The sequence below is a fragment of the Pteronotus mesoamericanus genome, unplaced genomic scaffold (genome assembly GCF_021234165.1).
Source record: "Pteronotus mesoamericanus isolate MK-2021 breed Mesoamerican mustached bat unplaced genomic scaffold, CSHL_Meso_final contig_204, whole genome shotgun sequence".
Taxonomy (NCBI): domain Eukaryota; kingdom Metazoa; phylum Chordata; class Mammalia; order Chiroptera; family Mormoopidae; genus Pteronotus; species Pteronotus mesoamericanus.
This window is the reverse complement of record NW_026555088.1, coordinates 194,125-215,713: the sequence shown is the minus strand read 5'-3', so window position 1 is coordinate 215,713 and position 21,589 is coordinate 194,125. Positions and strand designations below refer to the sequence as shown.

The window sequence follows — 21,589 nt, the reverse complement described above, 5'->3', positions numbered from 1 at the left end:
GCCCCTCTGTCCCATGACCCATCGCAGCGCCCGCACCTGGGAGCAGGTGCCACCTTGCGGATGCTGGGGGTAGGGGCTCGTCTGGGGATCTGGTGACGGGGAGAGTGGGGTTCCCGACACGGGGGTCCTGTGCAGGGCAGGAGCTCCGCTTTCTGTCACCCCGAGGCCATTAGGCACACGTGTGTGCATGCTCACACATGCCGTCAGCGTGTCGGGCTCCTTATTTTTATATTTTTAAGATTTTACTTATGTTTTAGAGATGGGAAGGGAGGGAGAAAAAACGAGAGAAACACTGATCAGTTGCCTCTCACGCGCCCCCGGCTGGGGACCTGGCCCACAATGTGGGCACGTGCCCTGACCAGGAATCGAACCGGCGACCTCTCAGGTCACAGGCCGGCGCGCAGCCCACTGAGCCGCACCGGCCGGGGCTGGGGCTCCTTAGTCAGCGTGCACCGTGCTGGGCCCTGGGGACCCCTCAGTAAACCGGGCAGACAGGGCCCGCTCTGGCGGAGCCCTTGGGCTCCAAGGGGACCGCCCGAGCCTTAGCCCAGTGACCGGCTGGAGCGTCGTCCCGTACACCAAGGGCTGCAGGTTTGATCCCTGGTCAGGGCAGGTGTGTGAGGCAACCGGCTGATGTTTTTCTCTGAAAAATCAATAAACATGTCCTCTGGTGAGGATAATTTTTTTTTTTTTTTAGATTTATTTATTTTTAGAGGGGGAGGGAGAGAAACATCCAAGTGTGGTTGCCTCTCGCGCCCCCTACTGGGGACCTGGCTGGCAACCCAGGCCTGTGCCCTACACGGGGAATAGAACTGGGGACCCTTTGGTTCTCAGGTGGGTGCTCAGCCCACTGAGCCGCACCAGCCAGTGCTCAGTGAGAATTAAAAAAAAAAAAAAAAGACACCAGCCAAACAGAAAGGGGACTTGATGGCTCTAGAACAAGGAAGTAGAGGTGGCGCAGCTTCAGCTCTGGGTGGGTCCAGGTGCTCAGGTGTCTGAACCTCTTCCCAACAGGCGGGTCCGTCCTCCGGCAGCAGGGCCGCGGGGGCAGGCGGCCCTGGCCGGACTCCTCCGCCTGGGGCGCGTCCCTGTGGCTGGGGGAGGCCTTGTCCGTGAGCCCCTCTGCCTGGGGGCGGCCCCAGTCAAGCCCTTGGAACGAGGGCTGTGCCTCCCACAAGGAAGGGGTACTAGGCACACAGCGGACATCTCCACGCAGGGACCCCTGAAATAATAGCGCCGTTGTCCACCCCAGGCCCCCCTCCTCAGGCCCAGCCAGGCAGGAAGCCAGGGCAGGGGAGCTGTCTGGGAGCGCGGAGCTCGGCCGGAGGCGGGGTCCCAGCCCGGCTTCCAGAGCGGACCCCGCAGGCCACTTCGGCCCCCCCACCGCCCGGGCAGCCGGGCAAGGAGAGGCGGAGTCCGTGCGAGCCCCTCCCCTCTGAAGCATGGAGATGGGGGACAGGCTGCAGGCCCAGCACGGGGCTGCCCTTGGAGGAAGGCGCTTGGCAGGACCCAGGGTCTCGTCCTTCCCTGAGACCATGACACCGTCCTGGGGAGGGATGGCCAGTGAGTTGGGAGGCGCGGGGCGGGCAGGCCCGGCCGGCCTTGAGCGGTCAGGATGCGTCCTTGGGGAGGCGGCCGCAGCGACCTCGACCGCTCCCTCCACGCTGCCGGCACACCCCTCGGCCGGTTAGGAGCCCGAGCCCCTCCCCAGGCACAGCTGGATCAGCAATTGAGGAAGTTCATTTGTGACTCAGGGAGAAGGACAACCGGCCTGGCGAGGGGCTGGAGAGGGGGGGCCTGGGCCAGTGGAGGGGACAGTGCACAGGGAGAGCAGGGCGGGGCCCCTGACCTTCAGGGCTGACAGGAGTCCCAGCAGAGGGTGGCGGGAGCCCAGGGCTCAGGCCCTCTCAGCCCCCCACCCTCACAGCTGTGCCACCACCCGGGCTCGGCCCAGGTGGCGGGTGGCGCAGCGGGTGAATGGATGGCCGTGCCGGCCGCCCCGCAGCCTCGGCTCAGGGGTCCCACCTAGACACAGCCACCGTCACCGGGTGGCCTGCGTGACGCTGAATGTGCCCAGCAGTGCTCCCTGGAAACCAAGCCCCCCAGTCTGGCTGTGCCCACCCCCTCCTTTCCGTTCCTGAGGTCACGGCCGGTCCTGAGCGGCAGGACTGTCCGGTGTCACCCCGCCAGGGGCTTCTCCCTGCCTCCAGCCTCTCAGAAACTCTCCCTGGTTACTCCCCTGCACCCCTAGAACCGAGGCCTCCCCAGAACGCAGCAGCAACACCGGGCACCTGTCCGCCCAGGGCCAGCGTCGCGGGACGGGCTGGGCGTGCCCAGGGCAGGTTTGCGGGATGAGGAGGCTCTCTGCTCCGCTCCGTGGGGCCCCTGAACCCCCCGGGGACGCCCTCCGCTCTGCTGGCCGCTGACCACTCCCCGCCCGGGTTCCGGGGGCCCGCCCCGGGGGAGGGGGTTCCCTCGCAGGGGCCGACCCCCTGCCCCCGGGCGAGCGCCGATTTGCCCCACACCTGCGCAGGGGCGGGGCCGGCCGCCGCGGGAGCGCGCCGCTCTCGGGCGGCGCAGACAAAGGCCGGCCTCCGGGCGGGCGGCCGCGCGGCCGGTTCCCACAGCCCGGGCCCCGCTCCCGCCCCGCCCGCCGCCGGCTTCAGCTGAAGCCTCATTAACTCCGCACAAAACCGTGGCCGCCCGAGAAAGGCGCCCCGGGCGGGGCCCTGGAGGAGGCCCAGGGCAGGCGGCGGGGGCAGGGACCGGCTCCTGGAGGAGACTGAAGCCGGGCCGGGGCGGGCGCGGGGGCGGCTGCGGGCCGGGCCAAGGTCGTTCGAGGGCGGCCTCTGCGGCTGGGACTCGGGGCCCGGATTCTCGGGCAGACGCGTCCCCTCGCCTGGCGCTGCTTGGACACGTATTATTTTCATTCGGTTGTCGATATTTAAACATCAGGTGATTTCCATAAAAACCGGGTTTTCGCCTGTTTCGATCTCTCGGCTGCCCCAAGGCGGGGGTCAGGAGGCGACTCTCCCCTGCACAGCGGGAAGCGCCAGCCGGAGCCCGGAGCGCGGCGCGGCCGCCCTGCGGGTCGGGGACTGAGCTGCGGGAGCGCAGCGCACAGGGCGGGGCGGGCGGAGCTCGCAGCCCCCGGGGGCCGCGCGTGCAGATTAGCGGGGCTCCCCGGTGCCTGGGAAAGTCAGGGCCGGCTTCCTGGAGGAGGGAGGGCACCAGGCACCGAAGAAGATCCATTTGGGGAAAGTTCCTTGTGGGCACAACACCCCCAGGGCCCCTGGCGCGGCCGCTGTCCCTGGTCCTGAAGGGCAGGTCCGGAGCCCCGGCGGGGCGGTCACCGTTGCCCCGGGGGGCGCTGGGCGGCCGCCATCAGAGCCGGGGCGGCGGCCCGGGACCGAGACGCCATCTGCCCGCCGCAGATGCTCCCGACCTGGCGCCTGGTTGCATTGGGTGTCACTTTCCATGGTGATGATGGTGCGCCCTGGCGTCTTGGTTTTGTGGGAGACGCTGGGGGAGGGGGTGCGCGGCGGGAGGGGCGGCGAGGACAGGTGGAGGCGGCGGCCTAGATCGGCGGCGCCCGGGCCGGGACCGAGCGGGGGCGGGTATTTGGGGAGGTGCGTGGGCCCCGGGAGATCGGACCCTGGCCGCCCCCGCCCTCCCCGCCGCCTCCCGCGCTCCCGGGACCGCCCCGGGAGGAGCGCGGAGGGCCGGTTTCCGCTCGGCGCGCCTTGGAGGCGCAGGAAGCCGCCTCGTCCCCGGGAACCCCTCGCCGGCCCCGCCCCGCGCGCCGCCCTCCGAGCGCCCGGCTCGCGCTCCAGCGCGGCGGGGGGCGCGGCGGACATGTCCGGCCCGCGCGCCGGCTTCTACCGGCAGGAGCTGAACAAGACGGTGTGGGAGGTGCCGCAGCGGCTGCGGGGGCTGCGCCCGGTGGGCTCGGGCGCCTACGGCTCCGTCTGGTAGGGGCGGGCGGGCGGGGCGGGGCGGGGTCCGGGAGCCCCGGGCTCGGCGCGGGTGGCGGGTGGCGCTGCGGGGGAATGAATGGCGGTGCGGGCCCTGGGGAAACTTGCCGACCGGACGCCGCTCCGAGGCGAGGAGAAGGGTCGTCCTTCTGCCCCGTCCACCCGGAGTGTCCCCACCAGGCCCTAATCCTGCGGCGTCACAGCCGGGGGCAGGGCGGGTCTCCTGGGCCCCAAACCACCCGAGCTCGCCTCTGGGGCGCTCCAGGTCAGGGGTCAGGCAGCCCCGGGGTCAGGCGGATGCCCCCGCCCTACAGGGGTTGTACTTTTGTTTGAAGAAGAAAAGCCTAGGCTGAGGGCAAGAGCCCTCCCCTCAGGGTGGCCTCAGCCTTCCCCGGGCCCTGCCTCCACCTCCCATTTTGTAAGGGATCCCAGACTTTGGACGGGGTTTCGGCCTCAGAAAAGGCGGCTACCGTGACCCCTACAATCCCTCGGGGTTGTGCACCGCACCCTGTTTCGCCCCAAATAGGAGAGCTCAGCCCACAGCCCTGTAGCTAGGCCCTGAGGCCCAGACGGAGGATGCAGCCTGGAAGCGGGAACGGGGTCCCATCCGGCTGAGGCCTGTCCCTGCGGGGGGAGGGGTGCAGAGGCCGTAGGGGCTGAGGGTGAGGTGGGTGCAAGGAGCCCTGGCGTCAGCTGCAGCGCTGGCGGGCTGCTGATGGGGGTGTGCGTGTTCGGAGGTGCCCCTCCCACAGCACCGAGCAGGCTCCTCACCAAGGCCGGTGCCAGGTGGCGGCCGCCCACCGCAGGGGTCGGGGCGGGGACGCCAGGCCGCCCCAGGGGAAGGGCATTGCTCCAGGCCCTGGCAGAGCGTCGAGAACGGGACCTCCCCGAGGCCTGGAGCTGGAGCCTGGGGCAGGAGCTTGAGGTCCCTGGGCCTCTGACCTCGCGGCTGTGCGGTCCGGGCATTCCAGCCACAGGTCTGTCTCCTCTCTAAGACGCCCAGGGCAAGAGGATGGTCAGGGACAGCCCGGGAGGCCCGCTGGGGCGCCTGCTGGGGCTGTGACCTGCCTTGGGGTGTCCCTAGTGAGCATCAGCTTCCCCAGGGCAGCCCGGGCCTCGCCTCTGCACTCAGACGGGCGGAGCTGGACGTCGCAGGCAGGCCCTGCCCTCTCCTGGCCTCCACGTTTCTCTGGTGACGCCGTCACTGGGTTGCACAGACACAATCGGGCACGAGGGTCTGCTGCTTCACCTGAGGGCCACCCCCGCTTCCGGCTGGGGAATGGCTCGGACCTTCCCCAGCTGGTGACAGGCAAGGGGAAGGGGGCAGACGCCCCAGGCACCTACCTGCCTTCCCTCCGCCCCCACCTGGGCCCAGGAGCACCCCTGGTCTTGCAGGAGCAGCTCCCGGGACTGTGTGGACTCCGCTCACGCGTGGGGGAGACAAGACCCCAGAGCCAGGAGGTGCAGTGGCAAGGTGGGGAGGCATCAGCTAGAGGGGGCACCGGGCACAGGAGACATTTCCGGCAGGTCCCTCATCCTGCGCACAGCGGGACAGGGGAGGGTGGGGGAGGCGACTGGGCGGCTGGCGGGTGCGAAGGTGCCAGCGACTGGAATCCCCCGAGAGGAGCAGGTGCGGAGGTGGCAGTGGGGCGGAGGGTCAGGACCTGGGCACGTTGGGGTCCGGCCAGGGGAGGCATGTGGGTGCAGACACCGCCCCCTGCTGGGTGTCTCCTAGTGCCTGGTTTCTCACTGTTAAAAGTAACGATCCCAGTTTTGCTTCCATGTTTTGAATACCCAAAGGCTTTGGAGGAGCCTCCTGGACCCATGGCCCGTGGGGGTGGGGGAACCGCGTGCTGTGGGGACGGCTGTTTCCCTGGCGTGTTACCGCCACTCACCCTGGCCAGCCTCACTCCGGGGTCGGGGTGAGAGTCACCGGGGTGCGGGGACAACAACATCCAGGTCCCGCCGGGGGCTCCCCCGTGGCGCAGGCTGGCCCTGCGTGTTAGGGGCGTCTGGGGAAAGGGGTGGGCTGGAGGGCGCCCTGCTTCTGGAGGAAGGAGCAGGACCTGAGGGGACCAGAGGACGAGTCGGGCACGGCCTCGTCCCTGGGGACCTGAGGCGGCAGCTGGATGGCGGCCCAGCCCCGAGGGGTCCGCTGGAGCAGGCGCCTGTGGGGGCAGAGTGGTGGGCGAGCAGGGGTGGCGGAGAGGGCCCTTCCCCGCGGAGGAGAGGGCGGAGCGCCTGGGCGGAACGCCTCCCCGTCGCCTCACCCGCTGCCTTGCAGCTCGGCCTACGACACGCGGCTTGGCCAGAAGGTGGCGGTGAAGAAGCTGTCGCGCCCCTTCCAGTCGCTGATCCACGCGCGGAGGACCTACCGGGAGCTTCGGCTGCTCAAGCACCTGAAGCACGAGAACGTGAGCCGGAGCTCCCTGCGGGGGCGCACGGTGTGGGGGGTGCGGGGGCAGGCCGGGCTGGACCGCCATCCTGACCCCTCCCGCCAGGTCATCGGGCTGCTGGACGTCTTCACCCCAGCCACCTCCATAGAGGACTTCAGCGAAGTGTAAGCGGCACGAGGCACGGGGCGGGGCGGGGGCCGCAGGGCTGGGGCCTGATCGCCGCCCCCGCCCAGGTACCTGGTGACCACCCTGATGGGCGCCGACCTGAACAACATCGTCAAGTGCCAAGCGCTGAGCGACGAGCACGTTCAGTTCCTCGTGTACCAGCTGCTGCGCGGGCTGAAGGTGGGCGCGGGCGGGGGCAGCCGGGCGGCGCCGCGGTGTGGGCGGCTCCTGACCTCCATCCTCCCCCCTCGCAGTACATCCACTCGGCCGGGATCATCCACCGGGTAGGTGCAGGGGCGGGGGGGGGCCGGGCTCCGCAGGGCCACCCCCGCCCAGCCGGACCCAGCCCTGAGCCCGGCCCCCCGCCCCCCGCAGGACCTGAAGCCCAGCAACGTGGCCGTGAACGAGGACTGCGAGCTCAGGGTGAGTGCTTGGCGGGGGGAGCACGGCCGGAGGCGGCGCGCGGCGCGCTGACCGCGGTGCCGGCTCCAGATCCTGGACTTCGGGCTGGCCCGCCAGGCAGAGGAGGAGATGACCGGCTACGTGGCCACACGCTGGTACCGCGCCCCTGAGATCATGCTCAACTGGATGCACTACAACCAGACAGGTGACGCTGGCCCCCGGGGGCCCAGGTGGGTGGGCAGAGCCGAGGCCCGGGGCCCCCATGCTGGGGGACCCGAAGCCTGGGCCTGCATTCAGAAACTGGCCTTCAGAGAGCAGAGCATGGGGTCTGGGGCCCCCCCACACCCGGGGTTCCATCTCGAGGAGGGCACCTAGGTGCGACTGGGGGCTGTGGGCTGGTACAGTCCGGGCAGGCCCCCCATTTTCTGAGGAGGGACGTGGGGTGCACAGACTGATGGAGACTCCACCCCCAGCAGTGGACATCTGGTCTGTGGGCTGCATCATGGCCGAGCTGCTCCAAGGAAAAGCTCTCTTCCCGGGAAATGACTGTATCCTTGGCCCTGGGCGGAGGGGGTTGGGCCAGGATCCCTTCCTTCTCGAGGGCAGGCTCTGGGCCGTGCCCCAAGGTCGGGGGTCTGGGGGCCTGAGGAGGGCTCACGCCAGGCCAGCGGGCGTTTCCTGAGCCAGGCAGATATCGATCAGCTGAAGCGCATCATGGAGGTGGTGGGCACGCCCAGCCCTGAGGTTCTGGCCAAGATATCGTCGGAACACGTGAGTCGCCAGCGCCTCGGGTCGGCAGGCCTGCCCCTTCCCGCCCCCCGCCCCCCGCGCTCTGTGGGAGGGGTGGTGTCGCGGGCACCAGGCCCCTGTGGGCAGCACGGGCCGCCGTGGAACGGAGCCCGCGGCTGCGCCCGGCCCCTCGAGGGAAGCAGGTGAGCGGGGCAACGGTCCTGGCATGTGGGACAGCGAAGGCGGAGTCACAGCGCCCGCAGCTGCGCCCTGGAGGGGCGGCCCCGGCCCGGGCCGCGGGGAGTGAATCGGCGTGGGGGCTTCTCTCGTCAAGGCCCTGCCTGGCCCGGCGCTGGGGAGGCAGGGCGTGAGCCGCCCCCGGGCCTCCCCCTCCCCGCAGGCCCGGACCTACATCCAGTCCCTGCCGCCCATGCCCCAGAAGGACCTCAGGAGCATCTTCCGCGGAGCCAACCCGCTGGGTGAGGGCGGGCCCTGGGTCTGGGCTGGGCTCCACGTCCGGCCGCGGGTTCGGCGCTGACCCCCGGCCCCGCTTCCCTCCGGGCCGCGCTGCAGCCGTGGACCTCCTGGGCAGGATGCTGGTGCTGGACAGCGACCAGAGGGTCAGCGCAGCGGAGGCCCTGGCCCATGCCTACTTCAGCCAGTACCACGACCCGGACGACGAGCCTGAGGCCGAGCCCTACGACGAAAGCGTGGAGGCGAAGGAACGCACCGTGGAGGAGTGGAAGGGTGGGCCGGGCAGCCGCGAGAAGTGGGGGCGGGGGCGGCGCCCCGCAGCCGAGGGCTGTCTTCCCGGGGAGGCCGGGCGTCGCCCGTGTCCTGCACAGGGTGCCCTGGCTCATCCTCCCAGTGCTCGGGGAGGGCACCGCACGCCCCTCGACGCCAGGGCAGGGCAGGCGGAGAGGGGTTGGCGCCTCTGGCAGAGCAAGGGCAGCACAGGGCGCGCGCTGGAGGGGGCCCGGCCGAGGCCGCCCTCAGAGGGTGGTGGCCGGAGCGGGTGGCTGGCCCCGGGCAGGGGTGGGGGGAGCCGGACGGTGGCGGCAGGAGCTCCCCTTGCCCTCGCCCTCCAGAACTCACCTACCAGGAGGTGCTCAGCTTCAAGCCCCCGGAGCCGCCGCAGCCGCCGGGCTGCCTGGACATGGAGCAGTGAGCCGCGCCGGAGCTCAAGCGGGGCCCGGGCCCGCCCACCCCATTCCTCAGCCCGCCGGGGGCCCACGGGGGCCGCCTCCCGCCACTTGGCCCTGGCCTGGGACCCTTGGCCTGCATGCTGCTCCTGGCGGGAGTCCGCGCACGTCTGAGTGCATCACCGTGGGCCCGTGCGCAAGCCGCAGGCGGAGAAGCCTGGCCGGAGTGTCCTGCACGTCCTTGGCCCTTCACCCGCCTCTCAGCGTCCAGGACCTTCCTTGGGGCCGCACTGGGGGCCTGGGTGCTTCGGGGTTCCCCGGGCAGTGGGTCTGCCTGCAGATCCCAGTCCCAGCCAGCTGCCTCTGGGGGCGCAGCGTTGGGACCGAGGCCCCTTGGAGACACAGGGAGGGGCCTCAGTGGTTCAAGCTGCTCAGCCTGGAACTGGGGGGCTCCCCTGAGAAATGCTGAGACCCAAAGGCCTGAGAGCTGGACAGGGTCTCCCCTGGGGGGTGGCAGGGTGGGGACAGCCACCGAGTGTCAAATAGGACTCTGCCTGGAGCCACGGGCTCCCTGTGTTGTGTGGCATGTGTGCCCTGGCATTTACACATCAAGGCATATGAAGGCGCCAGGGGCCAGCGGCTGCAGCCAGCAGGAGGCCCAAGTGGGCATAGCTGCTTGGCTCCCCTCCCCCAGCGCCTGATGCCCGGGGCGTGCATTGTAGCCCACACGAGGGGCTCAGGTCAGCAAGGGACAGCCCCGGGAACCCAAGCCAGGGCGCTGTCCTGGGTTCCTGAAGCACCAGGTCATGGAGCCAGCCAGAGGGGAGCTGGCGGGCGCTCGGGGGCTGGCCCCCACGGAGGCAGACTGGGACTTGGACCCCGGAGCGGGGCTGGGGGCCGATGCAGAAGCCTCTGCCTGCCGAGAGCTGGGGTGCTCTGCCCTGGGGGTCGGCCGGGTTCTCCCTCCTTCCAGAGTGGAGCTGACCTGGTCACCGCAGGACAGGACCCCACTCCAGACGCTCCGGATATGTTGGGGGTGTGGGTCTCCTCTGTCCCGTGGCGGCGTCAGGTGTCAGTTGGTGGCCTCCTACCTCGCGGGACGCAGGGCGGTCTGACTGTTAAGTGCCTGCAGCAAAGTCTCAGTAAAGGAGGTTGCCTCTCGCTCGGCTCCCGTCCCAGGCGCCCGCCCGCTGCCCCGCTGCCTGGAGGGCGGCCCCATCTCCACGCGCCACACCCTGCTCTGGCCAGGGGGCACCAGGCCCCTGTGCCGGCCAGGTCCCTTTGGTCCCAGTCAGACAAGCGGCCACCGGCAGCCCCCTCCCTGCTCCACCCAGGCCGGGGCTCTCGGGGGCAGGGCAGGGTGGGACGGCCTTCCACGGATCAACCCCCGCTCTGGCAGACCTGCCCCTTCACCCAGTGGTCAGGGAGGCTGCAGAGGAGGGGGGCAGAGTTGAGAGGTTTCTGGGAGCCAAGGCCTGCTCTTGCTGGAAGCTGGATGGGGTGAGGAAACGCTTTCCTTCCTGGTTAATGGGGAAAGAGCCACTTCCGCTCTGGGCACAGCGGGGGGGAGGGGGAGCTGGGGGGGGACATGCTGAGCAAGTGCAGCGCAGGTCGGGGAGGGCCTGGTCCCCAGGCACCGGCAGGCAGTGTCTGCAGCACAGGGACGCTCCGCACCCTTGCCCAGGGCCTTGGGGGTGGAGACCATCTGGGAGCTGAACCTCCAGGGGCCTGGGTAGCATAGCTGCTGGGCTTCAGGTTCTGGGAAACCCCTGGAGAGCAAGCTGTGCCGAGTCCTGGGGCGGGGGGGGGGGGCAGAACTGGGACGTGCCCCATCTGGGGGTCAGACCCAAGGGGAAGCCTGCTGGGCCCTGGGGCCCCGCGGCAGGAATAAAGGAGGCCAGCGGGGGGCTTCCCGGAGGAGGCAGGTGGAGCGCCGCCGGCAGCCCTGGGCGTGAAGGGCTCGGGGGCAGAGAGCCACCCCAGGCTGCCCCCGCCGACCATCCCCAGCCCCGGGCGCCCAGCATCACCAGCGGCGCCCCAGGTGTAAAGCTGCCCTGGCCGGGCTGGAGCTGCTGATTCACGGCGCAGGGCACAGAGGGCGGGCGGGGGCTCGGGGGATCCTGTTACCCCACCCCCGCTCGGACCAGGGTCACCGGGCTGGGGAGGGTGAGGGAGGGGGCACGGGGCTCTGCGCTTCAGAAACCCCGGCGCCCGGGGTGTGACCCGTGAAAGGATGACGCCCGCAGAGGAGTCGAGGGCTGGGAGCTGGGGGCGGCGCCCTCCACCCCCGGGGTCAGGCGCGCGTCTTGGACGGAGTGGGGAGGCCCAGGCAGGGTTTAGAAGGACACATGGGGGTGTAAGCTGGACAGGCGCCAGCCGGCAGGCGGACTCGCAAGTGCCCGGAGCAGGCTCCCCAGTGCTCCCTGAGGGGTGCACAGGGACCAAGGGGGACCCCTGGGACCGCCTCTCTGCTCCTGGATGCGGGAGGCCCGGGTCAGTGGCCACAGGGAGGGGCGTTCGGACGTGGCCTAAGTCTGGGAGACAACCGACCCCCCCCTCAGAAAGGAGGGTACAGACGAGACAGGCGCTGAGGGGGGGGCTGCACGCTGGGCACGGTCACGTCAGCCCCTGGGGTGGGGGCAGCTGAACACAGGGGTGAGAATCCAGCGCTCAGCTCAGGGGCCTGGGGGGGGCGGGGGGAGGCTGGGTGCCGCGGGAGTGGACGCTGGGGGAGCTGGCGGACAGGGACCGCGGAAAGGGACGCCAGTCCTGCCGGCCGGCCCCGGTTCCTGAGGCGGGGTCGGGGCCCGGGGGAGCCCCGCTAAGACGCCCCCACTCAGGCAGCGCAGTCCAGCCCGCCGGCGGGGCGGGCGGTCTCGGGGCCCTTGCCCGCTCCGGCCGCGGCGTCTCTGCGGGCGGCGCTCCCCTCCCCCCGCGTCCCCGCTCCCCACCCCGGGACTTCCCGGCGGCCGCCGCCTCGGGTTTCCGGAGGGGCCGGCGGGCGGGCGGGGGCATCACGTGCGCGCGGCCCGGGGGCCGGTTGGTCCGCCGGCCGGGGTGGGACCGCGTGCCCCACGGGCCCGGTCGGGGTCGGCGGCTCCCGAGCGGCGCCGGAGGGAAGAGCCGCGAGCGGAGCGCCAGCGCGGCGGCCCGGGGAGTCCCGCCGACCCATGAGCTCGCCGCCGCCCGCCCGCCGGGGCTTTTACCGCCAGGAGGTGACCAAGACGGCCTGGGAGGTGCGCGTCGTGTACCAGGACCTGCAGCCCGTGGGCTCGGGCGCCTATGGCGCAGTGTGGTGAGCGCAGGCCGGGCGGGCCGGCGGCCGGGCGGCGGGTGTCCGGGCGGCGGCCACCCTCCCGCTAAGCGGTGCGCCCCGCAGCTCGGCCGTGGACAGCCGCACAGGCGCCAAGGTGGCCATCAAGAAGCTGTACCGGCCCTTCCAGTCGGAGCTGTTCGCCAAGCGCGCCTACCGGGAGCTGCGCCTCCTGAAGCACATGCGCCACGAGAACGTGAGTGCGCGGCCGCGCCGGCGCCCGCTCGCGCCTCCGGGTCCAGAATCGCCCCAGGCGCCCCCGACCGCTCCCGGCCCCTAAGGCATCCCCGCCCGGTGCGGAGCAGCATCCGCGGACGGTGGGGGTGGGGGCGCCAAGTGGTGAGGGCAGAGCCGGGCCCTTGCCCAGCGACCCTGCTTGCCCGCCTCCAGACCTCCCCGCGCGGGGGCTCCGCGAGAGGCCCTGGCGCCCACCACCACTGCGCCACCTCTGGCTCCGCAGCCCAGGCGCTGGGCGGGGGGTGGCCCGGCCTCACCCCAGGCTCTGGGCCGCCGGAAGGGGCACTTAGTCTCCCCTGTGCCCGGCGTCTCCTGCAGCCCCAGCCCGGGGCCTTCTCCAGCCGTCCCCATCCCGCCTGGAACCCAGCCGCCTCGGCCCTCCTCCTGCGTGGCCCGAGGACCTGGGGACCCTGGGACACAGAGCTAGGCCCAGGATGGGAATGGGGATCCCAGCCCTGTCACCTCAGATCCTCCGGGTCCCCGGTGAGGGAAGGTTCAGGGATGCTGTGTGCCGGGCACTGGGTGCAGGTCCCTGGCGGGGGTTTCGTGGACGGTGGGCAGTGGCGGACCTGGGTCCCTACCCGGAAAGGCCTCCCTTGTTTTCACCCAGCCCACGGGACACCGTTCGTGGCCACTGCAGGCCTCTGGCGGCATCGCGGGCTGCTCGGCCAGGGGAGCCCCGCTGCTCCTTGGTGGGGGTCCCCTGGGGCCAACCCCTCCGCCCCACCCCTCCCTGCCCCTGAAGCCGCTGCTGCCTCACGCCTGTCGGGGCCCAGGGGGCACCCGGGCCCCGGACACGTGGTCTGGCCTCCTGGGTCACAAGGCCACCAGCCTCCCCTCAGGAGGAGCCCCCCAGGGAACTGGTCCCCTCTTCGTACGTGAAATCCATTCACGGAGGACACCAGCCCAGCCTGGGCCTTACTCCCTCCCATCCCCCTGCTCCTGGCCAGGCCTTGTCCCCTGAGGGCAGACTCCTACCCAGGGCTTCATCCGGCTTCTCACCCACCCACCCCGCTCGCGCCACCCCTGCCCTGGCAGGACCCCCCCGCAGGCCCCCCCACCGCGCCAGTGGGTCCTGCCGTGCCGCTCGCGCTCCTGGCCCCCAGCAGGTGGGCACAGCCGGCCCAGGGGCACTCTGGGCGCGAGCAGGGAGGCGCGGCCTGCCGCGGACCCCTTGCCCAGCTCTCAACGGCCGAGTGCCGGGCGGGTGGAGGAGTCGCCGGGGACCCCCACCCCCACGTCAGGTCTCCCTCTCCTGCCCCCAACCTCGGGGCCCACTGCACTGCCCCTCAGAGGCGCCTCAGCCGCACGGCCCCCCGGCCTCCAGGACTCCGTCCTCGTGCTCAGTCTCCCGGGGCCCCCGCCCCGCCTGCCTCCGGTCCCCTCTCTGGACGCCCGCCCTGTTCCCTCCTGCCCCTGTGACTCCTGGCCCGGTGGCCGCAGGGCTCACGGAGCTGTCCCTCCGCCTCACGCCCGTCTCTCCTCACTGCGCCCTGTTCCCACGTTCGGTGTCACACCTGTTTCAGCCCTCCCCGGCGGCTCCGGGATCAGAGGCCAGCCTTCGCCTGGCGTGCGAGGGCCGCTCCGGCTCCCCCCCGGCCTCTGCTGGGCTCCCCCCGGGCCTGGGCCTCGGCCACCTGGCCTCCCTCCTCATGTTCCTCAAATGCTCGAAGTGTTGTCCCTTCTGCCTCTGCCGCCGCCTGCGTGGCTGCCGCCAGGTGTCCCCCCCCCCCCCCCGCCGCGGCACGTCTGCCTGCCCCTCTGCCGCCTGGACGGGCAGGCCTCCCCGGGCCCTTGGAGGCCCTGCCACCCGGAGCCCGGGCTCCAGCTGCCCCATTACCTGTCTGCCGCCCTCACCCCCGACCGGGGGTCTGTGGGGCCAGGCCGGACTGCCGGTTCAGTCACAGCGCCCCCTGCCTGGGCCCTCCCGCAGGGGCCCAGCCCTGGGAAGTACCGGCCGGATGCCGGCGCTCCCCTGGGAGGCTGTCCCCGTCCTGCTCCCGGGTTTTCAATGGGGACAGGAAGAGGGGGAGGGGAAGGGCCGAGGACCTGGAGCTCCTTGGACTGCTGGGAGCGGATCCAGGCTTGGGGCTGCCCCTCCCCCAGAGGATCCCAGCTGTCACCGGCCAAAAATAGCCAGCGCCTGTGGGCAGGTGCCGCGGGGCTGCGGACCGCGGGGGGCGACGGCGAGAGCGCGGGGGCTTTCCTGCTCGGAGCGCAGTGCCGGCCCCACCGTCCCACCTGGCGCTCCGGCCTCCTCCCCAGGTGATTGGGCTGCTGGATGTGTTCACTCCAGACGAGACCCTGGATGACTTCACCGACTTGTGAGTGCCAGCCCGGGCCGGCCGTGGGGTCATCCCCGGTCCAGGTCGGGGTTCGGGGTTGGCACGAGGGCCGCTGGAGGCAGGCCTCTCCCCGGGGCCGGGATGGGGGTCGGGCCCCATCCCGTCCTTACGCCCCAGTCCACCTCCCTGCCCCCTGCCCCCTGCCCCGGGACGCGTGGCACCGGCACCGCCAGGTGGGGCCTGGGCCTTCGCCTCGCGTCACGCCCGGCACCGGGCCGTCCCCAGGGCTAGAGGTGCGAGCCTTGGACCTGAGCGCCTGCGAACAGCAGGCCCGGGCTCTGGGCCCGGGCACGGAGGGCAGCTGTAACTGGAGCTGCCGACCTTGGCTGGAGGGCACGGAGGGCGGCAGGGGAAGCAGCGTCTGGGCTCCCGCTGCTGCTGGCCGGGGGCCGGGGCCGGCCTGGGAGGCGCGGGGGGCCCGGTGGCCCGCCGCCCGGCCTTGCAGAGGTCAAGGACCCGCCCTGGCTCCGCTGTCCCGGCGGCTGGGTGCTGAGGGCTGCCCGCCTCTCTCTCCTTCCACCTGCCCAGCCTGCGGCTCGGGCCGGTGTCCCGCTGGTCCACAGGCACCTCCCTCCCCTGCCTGTCAGCACAGGTGTCCCCAGGCCCTCACCTGGCACAGCCCCTGCCCGCCTGGCGTTCTGGGCTGGGGTGGGTGCTTGGGAGGCGGAGCCCGGGGCTCCTCTGGGGCTGAGCCTGGCCCCGCCCTGCAGTTACCTGGTCATGCCATTCATGGGCACCGACCTGGGCAAGCTCATGAAGCTCGAGAAGCTGAGCGAGGACCGGATCCAGTTCCTCGTCTACCAGATGCTGAAAGGGCTGAAGGTGAGGACGAGCCGGCGGGGGGCAGTCCCCGGGCCGGCCCGTGGCGGCGCGGTCCCAGTGGGCTGACGCGCCGACCCCCTCTGTCCCCGCAGTACATCCACGCTGCTGGCGTCATTCACAGGGTGAGTCCTGGCGGAGCGGGGAGCCCTCGGCCTGTGTGGGTGGCTGAGGGGCTCGCCGCCGTTCCTCCGCGTGGGGGCACGGTGGGAGGCCACGCGCTGTCTGCACGCAGCCCCGGGGCCCAGGCCCCCCGCCCTCCCCAGTCCGCCCGTTCCCGGGCTCGCCTGCTGCCTCGGCTGCGGCGCCCCGGCTGGTGGGCCACACAGCCCCCTTTCCTCTGTCCCCAGGACCTGAAGCCCGGCAACTTGGCGGTGAACGAGGACTGTGAGCTGAAGGTGTGTCTCGGGTCGGGGCGGAGGCTCCCTCTTGTCCGGCCGCCCTCCGCGTCCTGGGTCCTCAGCCCTGGAGGGGGGCGGGCCTGGGCCCAGGCCGGGGGGGCCAGCCGTGAGGCAGGGGCCCCACAGCTGACGGTCAGATGTGCCTGGGGAGGCACCTGATGGGGTAGCAATGGGCACAGTCCCAGACCTTCCTGAGGCTGGGGCGGGAGGCAGCCCCCAGTGCCTTGTGCGCGGCCAGGGCAGGGCCCAGGAGGCCTCCCGGAGGTGCCTGCCGGGACTGAGGGCATCAGCAGGGAGGGGAAGGATGGGGGGAGGGGAGCCCCTGGGGCGTCTGGCTGTGACCCCAGGTCCTGGAGGGCTGGCAGGGGCCCAGAGCGGGCAGTCCCTCCGGGCCCCTGGGCCATGGGCTGGCCCGCTCACTCCCGGGGGCCCCCTGGCCCCGCCCCCTGCTTCTGGCCGCAGATCCTGGACTTTGGCCTGGCCAGGCAGGCCGACAGCGAGATGACCGGGTACGTGGTGACCCGGTGGTACCGGGCACCTGAAGTCATTTTGAACTGGATGCACTATACACAGACAGGTGAGAGGCTACCCGGAGACGGGCCACCACCTGGACACCCCACCGTCCCCGCCCGTGGCTGCCTCCCTGGAGGCTGCAGAGCTGGGCCGGAGCCAGGAGGGTGTGGCAGGCCAGATGGCCCCTACGTCCATGTCCCCCTGTGCGTCCCTCCCCCCGGCCCACAGAGCCCTGATGAGGGGGCTTCTGTCTCAGTGGACATCTGGTCTGCGGGCTGCATCATGGCCGAGATGATCACGGGGAAGACGCTGTTCAAGGGCAACGACCGTATCCTCCACCCGTGGGCTCGGGCGGGTGGGCGGGGTCCATCCCGCACCCGTGGGCTCGGGTGGGCTGGGCGCATTGTCCGGGCGGGGGGCGGGGGGAAGTCCTGCTCTCTGGCCCACGCTGTGCTCCTGAGCTCGGCGGAGACCTGGACCAGCTGAAGGAGATCTTGAAGGTGACAGGGACGCCCCCGGATGACTTTGTGCAGAGGCTGCAGAGTGCTGATGTCAGTCGGGAGCCGGGCAGGGGCTGGAGGGCCCAGGCCGGGCCGGGAGCGGCCCCCTCACCTTTTCTTCCCGCCCAGGCGAAGGACTACATGAAGGGCCTCCCTGAGCTGGAGAAGAAGGATTTTGCCTCCATCCTGACCAACGCGAGCCCCCTGGGTAGGGCCGGACGTGGGGGAGCGTGGGGTCAGCGACCCGGTGTGGGGGGCGGCGTCCCCCGCCCCCCAGCCGGACCGACAACCTCCCCCCGCAGCCGTGAACCTCCTGGAGAAGATGCTCGTGCTGGACGCGGAGCGGCGGGTGACGGCGGCCGAGGCCCTGACGCACCCCTACTTCGAGTCACTGCACGACACGGAGGATGAGCCCAAGGCCCAGAAGTACGACGAGTCCTTTGATGACGTGGACCGCACGCTGGACGAGTGGAAGCGTGAGCCGGGGGCTCTGGGGGGTGCTCACGGGCTGGACCCTGTGAGCTGCGCGCGGTGGCCGGGGCTCAGAGTCCGGGGTCTGCTGGGTGCGGGACACAGCAGGGGGGCAGAGGGCAGTGGGGTGTCCTGGCCCAGGCGACCTCTGGCTGGAGCTGGGGAGGAAAGGCGGGGCGTGGAGTCGCAGGCGCTCGGCATGCGCGGGAGCGTGAGATGCATGGGAGGCAGCCAAGCTCGGGGTGGTCGTGGACCCCTCGCCTCCCGTGGCCACGCCCCAGCGCCCACCTCCCCCCGTCGGAGCCACGGACCCGGGCCGTCCTGGAGCCCCTCTGCGCCCACTTGTCCCCAGGCCTCTGCTCGCTCCTCTTGAACTTGCCCCTTTCGCGACCCCTTTCGCCCGGGCGACCGCAGACCCCTCGGTTCCTGCCCGTGGGGTGAGGGCCACCCAGCCAGCCCCCAGCACCTCCCCCTCCTCGCCTGCCTGTGCCCTCCAGGCCCGCTGAGCCGTTCAACCCCCGTGACTGCTCTGCATCTCCGAGCTTCGCGCCCGCCATTCCCGGGCACCAAGGGCCCTCCCCTCATTTCTGAGGGTCAGGCTATACCAGCTCAGCCTCCAGCTGGGGGCAGGGATGCCTGCCCGGTCGGTCCCCAGGCCTCCCTCCGCTGGGGCCCCGACGCGCACGCTGGAACTGGCCTTGTCCGCTGCGCCCCAGAAGGGCGGGCCATGAGGGCTGGGCCTGGTGCCCTCCAGTGGCCGTTGGAGCAGCCTGGGGGTCCGGGGATCCCTGAGAGCAGCAGCCAGCGCCACCGCGCCACCGCGCCACGGCACGTGGCTGTCCTGTGCCCTGTGCCCTGGCTCTGCGTCAGACCCCGGGCCTTAGTCCTGCACGAGAGGGAATGGGTGGGGCTGGACCAGCTGTGGTTCCCAATCCGTGTTCCCAAGGACCCCCGGGGTCCTTGGTGGCTTCAGCAGGGCACCACCCTTATTGGTGCTGTTTTGTTTTTGTGAGTTTGGTTTGATGAAAGTTTTCTGCTGCTAAAAAAAGATCTTATGAAAACCGCGGGCCACAGGATCCTCTCTCGGGTCCCCGCCTACCCAAACCACGCCGAGAGCTTTGCTTTGACTGCGGCCCATGGTGGACATGTGACATATTTGTGGCTGAGCCCCGGGCCAGGAAGCAAACTTTTATCACCTCCTGCTTCCCTGGGAAAAGCCAGCTCTGCAGCAGGGGTCCCTCCCCGCACACCTTCCCTGGGCAGCCGGCTCCTGCCGCCGGGTCAGGGGGGTGCACCCACTCCCGCCCCAGGCAGGGCAGACCCCGCAGACCCCCTGCTCTGAAGGCGGTGTGTCCTGAGCTGGGCTTGTCGAGTACCCCCGTGCCCCAGACCGGCTCCCCGCTGGCCAGGTGAGCGTGAAAGGCGGGGCTGGGCTGAGTGGAACCTGTCCCTTTGCAGGCCGGTCAGAGCCGGGCAGAGCAGGTCCCCCTCACCCGCCCTTAGGGGGCTGACCCTAGGCACATGGTTCAGGGAGTGTGGCCACCTAGCGAGGAAGGTGAGCACTGCAGGCAGCTGTGGGAACTCCTCATCAAAGCCCGAGTGGATGGTCTGGGTCCAGAGGCGCGGCTGTGTCTGGATGGGCCCGTGAGCAGCGACCCGAGCGAACGCACCGGGTCCCGTCCCTGGGACATCCTGCGCTGGCAGAGGCCGGCTGCGGGCGGTGGGGCCGAGCGAGCCCGGCCTCTTGGGAGCAGCGGTGCTGGGTTCCTCTGCTCAGGGCGGGCAGTCACAGTGGACACCACGGTGCACAGACTCCTGAGGGCTGACAGTGACTGTGGCCTGGCACGGAGTCGTATGTATGGGACAGAGGAGCCCCGCTGGCGCCCACTCCCCTGTCGTGACCTCTGGCCCTGGAGTTTTGGGGGCGGTAGGCCCCTAGGTTGGTGGCTGGGCCCGGGAGCTCCCCCCACTGCTGCCCTGCGTGGTGCACAGCAGCAGGGGTGCACCGGGGGCGGGCGCAGGCGCGGGGAGCGTCTGAGCCGTGGGGCTTGACTCGGACGCGTGGCTGGGCCCTGCGCCCGTGACTCTCCTTCTCCCTCTCGCCCCACCCCAGGTGACACGTATAAAGAGGTGCTCAGCTTCAAGCCTCCCCGGCAGCTGGGGGCCAAGGCCTCCAAGGAGACGGCCCTGTGAACGCTGGGCCCTGAGGGTGGTGGGGACGCCGTGGGGCCCCTGGGGGGGCTTCCGCCTGCACGGGGGTCCTGCGGCCTCGGCTGCTGCTCGCGCCCCAGGAGACTGCTCATTCCCAGCCCGTGGCCCTGCTGTCTGCCCCACCTCAGCCTCGCCTTGGAGCAGCATTTGGGCTTCCTGGACAGGAGGCCCCCTGACCTGGGGCTGGCCTCTGCGCCCCTGGGCAGCGGCGCCCGCAGTGGGCGGCAGCAGGGGGCCTCAGAGCCTGCAGGGCAGGGCGGGGCTTGGGATGGAGGCCCGGCTTCGGGCCCTGCCTGCCGGCCCTTCCTGAGGCCCAGCGCACAAGGCTGAGGAGGCGGGACAGGGAGGGCGCAGGCGCTGACTCAGGGTCGCCTCTCCCAGGGGCGCTGGTGTGGACTCTCTTGCTCGCCCAGCCCGGGGTGGAAACTGTCCTTATGGTGCGCCCACACGGCTGGGAGGAAATAAACCCTTTTGTAGAGCTTCCACTCTGCCTTTGCTTCCGGATTCTTTGGCTGGACCTCCGCCCCTCGGCCTCTGAGCTGCAGCCATACCCAGACGGAGGAGGCCAGCCTGGGAGGCTCAGCCCTGCTTCCCGGGTCACGAAGCCGGTGCCCACCTCCCCTGCTCTGTGCCGGGGAGCCCCGAACCTGGAGCTTCTGGGGTGACCTTCCTCTAATGGCTTGGACTCTGGAGCCCGACCTCGGGGCAGGGCCTGATGGGAGTGGGGGGGCGGTTAGGGTCCAACCTGAGGCTCAGTCCCGGCTGCTTGAGCTCCCTGCCCTCTCCACGACCAGGTTCCTAGGGAGGAGGAGCCACTCTAGACCCGCGGAGGCAATCAGGCCTCCGCCCTGGTGTCTCGGGAGAGAGTGGTTTCCATTCCGAGATCCTTCTGCCCCTCCCTCGGCCACAACCCAGCGCCATCGCCGAGCCCACAGGGCCCTCAGCCGGCCAGTCGGAGCCTTCGAGAGCAGGCAGCGGGGTCAGGAGCCACTCTAGGGCTCCGGGGGCCGCCCTGGCTCCTCCCTCCTGTCCCCAGAGTAGGTGCCCCCAAAGCGGGCCAGGCAGCCCTCCTGGCCTGCAGTCAGGCTGGGCACACGCACAGTTGTTCCAGCCAAAGATGGTCGGACGAGTGGCCACGGTAGACACGGGCCTTTTCTGCCAAGAGGTCTTCTCACGCCTTTAGGACCGACCTACGCTGGGACTCTACTCTCCAGCACCCAGGACCCGCGGTCCGCCGCCGACCACGCCCCTCGTGGCCACGTGTCCCAGGATGACCAATCAGAGCACGCCATTCCCTAGCCCCTGAGATTGGCGGGCATCTGACCCCTAAATGACCTATTGGAGTCTCCCCAAAACCCCAGCAGCGCCGGGGCGATCAAGGAACGCGACAGGGGGCACCCCAGCTCCAGGGCCCCACCTCCCACCACGCCCCGCCCCGCCCCAGGACTCCACCTCCCGCCCCGCCCATGACCACGCCCCTTACCCAGGAGACCCGCCCCTGAGCCCAGTCCCAGAGCCTCATGGTTTCAGGCCTGCGGATCGCGTTGTACTCCCGCCGCCTGCTTCGCTGGCTTCATTCATCACTCGGTCGTGCCCCGCCCCCCGCCCGTCTTTCCTTCGCCCCACGCTGCCGCGCCTCCTGGCCCGCTAGCCGTTCGCCCTTTGGCCGGGGACCTTCCTGAATCGGGCCCTGTCACCCCCTTCTTGAACCCCGGGGACAGCGCCGCGCACCGGGCAGCTCAGGCCGGGCCAGGCCCGACCCCGGCCCGACGGAGCGCTCTCCTGCGGCGCGGCCTGGCTCTTGGGGCCCCGGCTCCGTGCTCCTTCCCTCGCCGCTGCTCCCGGAGCCCGGGCTGCGCGGTCAGGGTGGGCCAGGGGGTGCTGGGGTGCAGGGGGCCCCGCCCAAGGCACGCTGTGTGGCTGCCGAGACTTCGCGTGGGTCCGGGCACACTAGTCCTCGGCCATCACGAA

At 71.1% G+C, this 21,589-nt stretch overlaps 2 protein-coding genes across 2 annotated transcripts; both read left to right on the top strand.

Moving 5' to 3' along the window:
• Window positions 1–3,855: 3,855 nt before the first annotated feature.
• On the top strand, window positions 3,856–8,834 carry MAPK11 (mitogen-activated protein kinase 11). The gene is made up of 12 exons (XM_054570449.1): window positions 3,856–3,971; window positions 6,259–6,388; window positions 6,476–6,534; window positions 6,604–6,715; window positions 6,790–6,819; window positions 6,911–6,958; window positions 7,028–7,142; window positions 7,414–7,485; window positions 7,629–7,708; window positions 8,067–8,145; window positions 8,240–8,413; window positions 8,755–8,834. Exons 1-12 carry the CDS (start codon window positions 3,856–3,858, stop codon window positions 8,832–8,834), a joined length of 1,095 nt encoding a protein of 364 aa, XP_054426424.1.
• Window positions 8,835–11,833: 2,999 nt separating this feature from the next.
• On the top strand, window positions 11,834–20,103 carry MAPK12 (mitogen-activated protein kinase 12). Its single transcript, XM_054570448.1, has 12 exons — window positions 11,834–12,103; window positions 12,188–12,317; window positions 14,624–14,682; window positions 15,414–15,525; window positions 15,618–15,647; window positions 15,873–15,920; window positions 16,386–16,500; window positions 16,693–16,764; window positions 16,908–16,987; window positions 17,066–17,144; window positions 17,239–17,412; window positions 19,521–20,103. Exons 1-12 carry the CDS (start codon window positions 11,979–11,981, stop codon window positions 19,598–19,600), a joined length of 1,104 nt encoding a protein of 367 aa, XP_054426423.1. The 5' UTR covers window positions 11,834–11,978; the 3' UTR covers window positions 19,601–20,103.
• Window positions 20,104–21,589: the final 1,486 nt, after the last annotated feature.

Coding starts and splice junctions, on each gene's coding strand:
- MAPK11 (XM_054570449.1), top strand. CDS start 3,856: ATGTCCGGCCCGCGCGCCGGCTTCTACCGGCAGGAGCTGAACAAGACG. Junction 6,959..7,027: donor ACGAGGACTGCGAGCTCAGG/GTGAGTGCTTGG, acceptor TGCCGGCTCCAG/ATCCTGGACTTCGGGCTGGC. Junction 8,146..8,239: donor CCGCGGAGCCAACCCGCTGG/GTGAGGGCGGGC, acceptor GCCGCGCTGCAG/CCGTGGACCTCCTGGGCAGG.
- MAPK12 (XM_054570448.1), top strand. CDS start 11,979: ATGAGCTCGCCGCCGCCCGCCCGCCGGGGCTTTTACCGCCAGGAGGTG. Junction 15,921..16,385: donor ACGAGGACTGTGAGCTGAAG/GTGTGTCTCGGG, acceptor TTCTGGCCGCAG/ATCCTGGACTTTGGCCTGGC. Junction 16,501..16,692: donor GATGCACTATACACAGACAG/GTGAGAGGCTAC, acceptor CTTCTGTCTCAG/TGGACATCTGGTCTGCGGGC.